The sequence below is a fragment of the Tupaia chinensis genome, unplaced genomic scaffold, assembly GCF_000334495.1.
Source record: "Tupaia chinensis unplaced genomic scaffold, TupChi_1.0 Scaffold000237_1, whole genome shotgun sequence".
Lineage (NCBI taxonomy): Eukaryota > Metazoa > Chordata > Mammalia > Scandentia > Tupaiidae > Tupaia > Tupaia belangeri.
The window spans coordinates 3,892,392-3,896,978 of record NW_006159715.1 but is presented as its reverse complement, the minus strand read 5'-3'; the positions used below and the strand labels follow the sequence as shown (position 1 = coordinate 3,896,978).

At 42.3% G+C, this 4,587-nt stretch overlaps 1 protein-coding gene across 1 annotated transcript in view; it reads left to right on the top strand.

Annotated features, from left to right (window-relative positions):
• Positions 1-1,415: 1,415 nt before the first annotated feature.
• Positions 1,416-4,587, top strand: part of LOC102468433 (A disintegrin and metalloproteinase with thrombospondin motifs 12) — a gene marked incomplete at its 5' end in the record, with an annotated part of 76,054 nt that continues 72,882 nt past the window's right edge. Inside the window, 1 exon segment of the mRNA XM_014587816.1 lies at positions 1,416-1,536. Coding sequence (XP_014443302.1) covers positions 1,416-1,536 — 121 coding nt within the window.

The window sequence follows — 4,587 nt, the reverse complement described above, 5'->3', positions numbered from 1 at the left end:
ACAATTAAGTAATTAATTTTTTCTTTTCTTTATTACACAAGGTCTTGCCATGTTTGTCAGACTCCTGCCTCAGCCACACAGCTGGGGCTATAGGTGTGTGTCACCATTCCCAGCTCTTTTTCATAGTGTCTCCCTATATTGCCTAGGCCAGCCTCAAGCTCACACCCCCATTCCCCTCGCTTAAGGAGCCAGTAGGATTACAGACACACACCTATGTGCCTGGCCTTTAGGTTGGATCAGGAAATGAACCCAACCTCCCCAATGGTCCCAGCCTGCAGAGCATGACATCTTAGCAGCATGCACCACAATGGCCAGACCTAAATTCTGTTTTTATAAAACTCTTTTAACACTTTATTGTTTTCCCCAACTGTAACAAGTCTTTAAACCTAAGAGAAATGAAAGACAGGGAATCTAAGGAATAGAACTATTTTCTGTCGAGGAACATCAATTCTCTGTATAGATGATAGAAAGTATAGTTAAAGACTCAACTCATTCTTCCTTTCAGTAGCTTTGGGATGGCTTTAAAATTAGATAGAAAGGAATTTTTGAAAAGAAAACAAAAATCCACTTGAGCACAATTTTCTTGCTAAATAGGAAAGAAAATTATGACTAAAAGAACATAGGATTGTTTTCCCTTGTAGCCATCTAAGAAAGTAATAGGGAAGTTCAATTGTGGATGAGATGTGTTTTATGACTTCCAGCCTAGGTATGATGATTCTTTGGCACCTGCACTACAGAACACTCCAAGTTTTACCATACCCTTTTCTGGGCTGGGAGCACATCTGAAGGAAAATTTCTCCTCCTCTAACACAGATTCCAAGATGTTTTAGTTGTAGATTTGTGGAACTAAACAGCTCAATTCTGCCTTTGACTCAGGAAAATCGGAGGGCCCGCTCCACGTGCGCCTCTCTCTTCTCTAAGCAAGTATCCCTGGTTCTTCCTCTAGCTGCCACTGGGAAGAGGAAACAAACATGCATCACCCTCATACTCTAGTCCCCTCACTCAGTATTGTGAAGAACAAAAGGGAGGGGCCAGCAGATGACCTCATGGTTACTTCGCTGGACTCCCTGTACCACTGACCACGGTTAAAGTCCCGGATCCGCAGGCTTGAAATTCACGTCCCGGCATATGTGCATGCATGCCCAAGATCCCAGTAGGAGAATGGAGACAGGATTGTGGCGTGGCCATTCCCCCTGGGGGGTGATTCCTCACTTTCCCTTTCATTGTCTCTGTTGGTCTCTCTCTCCAGGGAGCGCACATGCCCTAAGGCAAAAACCACGAAAAACAGACAGACAAATGGAACAGAAGAAGTGACAGGTCAAAGCAAGTGTGGGTCTGCTACCCGTGTCATTCATCCTCAAAGCAGACATGGGTCTCTTACTCGTGTCATTCATCCTCAACTTCTCTTTCCACAGATGGTCGGCTGTGACTATGAGCTGGATTCCAATGCCACAGAGGATCGTTGTGGCGTGTGCCTGGGAGATGGCTCTGCTTGCCAGACTGTGAGGAAGATGTTTAAACAGAAAGAAGGATCTGGTAATAAACAACAAATAAATAAAGTGGCAGGAGACTGAGAATAGGGGGTGAGATAATGGGTGATTAATTCCTAGATTTTTTTTAAGCAGTTTGTGACATTCAAATAATTCAAAATGAAATATAGCCATCCTTACAAAGGGGTAAGGGCTCTTGGCAGTTTTAGGAAAGGGGTTGATTGTGAATACAGGAGGCACCATGCAGACAGAGAGTTCTGAAATGGCTTGGTAGCTGCTCAGGGGAGCAAGTATAAGAATATAGTCCCTGAGAGAGGATCCCTCTTAGGAACAGGATTCACAAGAGGATCTAGGGCTAAATGCTGATGGTGTTGGAACAGACCAAGAATAAAGGGGATCAAAAGATGTTTGAGGGGACCAGCAGTTAGCGTAATGGCTATGTCACTGGACTCCCACGTAGTCGACCGCGGTTTGCATCCTGGACCCGGTGGCTTAAAACTCACACCGGGCACGTGTGTGTGCGTGCCCAAGATCCCGAGAGGAGAACGGAGGAGAAGGGATGGTGGTGTGGCCATCCCCCCTGGGGGGTGATTTCTCACTTTCTGACTCTCTGTCTCTCTCCGTCTGTCTGGTGAGTGCACGTGCCCTGTAGCAAAACCCTCTCCAAAAAAAAAAGATGGTTGAGAAAGATGCAGATCCATGGGCAGGCTCTGCAAACGAGGGCAGAGAAGCCAGCAATAGGTTTCAAGGCTGAGATACAGATTTGTTTACTTGAATTATAAAGTCACACTTAAAATGTTATTTATGCATATAACTTGTTTTATTTCTTTAACTGAGATTCCCTGTTTTTGGTTTCTGATATGTTGTGCTCCTTACACTGTGATAACTCCTTTGAGAACCAGAGTCATCTCCACACCTCTTCCATGTAATCTTTTAATTGCTTAGCAAATTGGACTTCAGTTCTGGGTTTTCATCTCTACTCTGGTCTGTTGGGGTTGAGAAAAAGAGACCAGAAGTGCCTTCAGCCCCCTGACCACTCCCACATGTACCTTCAAAATCTCAGTATCTATGGCCATGTGCCCACCAGTGGCCATTTGACACCTCCCTTCCCTTTGTGATTTCAGTTCTCCTTCTCCCACTTGCTATGTAGAAGACTTCAGATGGCTCTTGGCACCCAGGGGATGGTATTAGCTGTAACTTGTCATGTTCTGACAAGTTCTGCAAAGCTCTCTGACATGGCCACCCCTCTGTTCTCTCTGCTCAACAGCTCCCAGTAAAGTGGTCTGTGTTCGTCATACCCACCAGACACTGTCCACATCCCATGTTGCTTTGTGCTTATTAATAAAACTAGGAGCGCCAGAAAGACCCTGACTACCATCACCTCACCATGCAAATGAGGCCAAGAAGTCATGTAAAAAATTAATTAAATGAAGCCAGATTACACTAGGCTAGTTGATTAACGTAAAGACCAAAGTCAAAGGGGAATTTAACTTCCTTCTTGAAGACACCCAATATATATTCACTATACTTAATTTACATACTAACTTCTATTGCTGCCTTATTTCATCTTATTTTATTCTTTGTTCTCTAATGCAATTATAAAACAAGGACAAAATTATTTTCTAGGTTTTGTCTCCTCCTTCCCCAACTCCAAACATATTCTATATATATAGCGAGTAGTCAATAAGCGGTCATAAATTTAGTGAAAAAAGTTTTTCCTAAGATTGACTTCCTCTTACTTTGATAATAAAAGAGACCAAATCATTAACTGTTCTACAGTTATATTGAGGAGATACTTTTCTCCTTGATGTTCTGCCTATGGTTTAGTTACTGTATCATGACTCTTTTGTAACATGAATTACCCTTTTGGGTTTTGGTCATTTCCTGATTCTGGCCCAAAGTCATAAATTGTTATCCTTCTCGTTGTAATGCATGTCCTAAAATATTCTTTTATTCTCATCCCTCCACCCAGAACTGGTTTCTGTAGTAGGTAGCATGAATTGACTCAGAAAATTCATGTTGTAACTTTATCTCCTTGGTCAAGAGCATACAGTTTCCCTCAGGGGTCCATGGTGGGTCCTTATGAAGGATTCCTCAAACAAATGCTTTTTAGCCACGTGGGCTATGTGATTGCTTGGAGAGGGCTTCGTTATACCAGTGCTTATGCTTCAAATTCCAGAGCTTTATTGTCTCTGTTTTTAACTACGACCATGAAAGAACTCAGTCTCTTTTCTGAGAAAAGTGAGCAACTATCAAGTAGTGCCAAAAACTATGAGTGTGGGGAACAGGTGCAGACTAACACATCAGACAAAATGATCTCCATGACTAGGAAACAATGGGAATGTGTAGTCAGCCATCAAGAAGAATTCAGAAATCCTTCCAGCCTTCCATGGAGGGATGGATCCATGGCTTTTTTGTGTGTTGTTCTTTTCTCGTCATGCCTTACTTTGGTGTGTGGATCTTTATAAGAAGCATAAGTGAAAACATCTTTACTAGAGATGTCCACAGTAGTCAAACCAACTCCTCTTCCTCTTCTTATACAGAAGACTTGCTGTTGCTGCCTTTGGCAATGCAGGCATGAAATATTAGCGAAATATTAGCCAAATATATATATTTTTTATTTTTGGGGAGAGCTCCTAAAAAAAAGGCAAAATGACACAGAATTAAAATAGGCTAGAAGGCAAGAGACCAGGTCCTGGTTCTAATTAACCATTGACTTTGGGTAAATGATCCCTCTAGATCTGAATTTCTAGTGTAAAATATACATTGAATGAACCACAAAAGCTTCAGAATCCAATACATATTTATTTTCCCTCTCCTCACAAAACTGTTTACTCAACTGTTTGAGTAATGAAGATGCTGAGAACTCTGCTCCTGAATAGCTCTTTAAAAGTCCTCATAATTAGGGTCTGGGAAGTTTTTCAGTGATAAAATATTAAACTCTCCAAGGTTGACCCACATGGAAAGGTTCTGGGTTTGCTTCCTGGAGACCTTTCTGAGTATGCCAGGCATACTCATACCCATGGTCTGGACATGGCTGAAGCTGGAGATAGACTACAGCATTAAGACTCTGTTAGAGATGACTTCCTCTTTTACT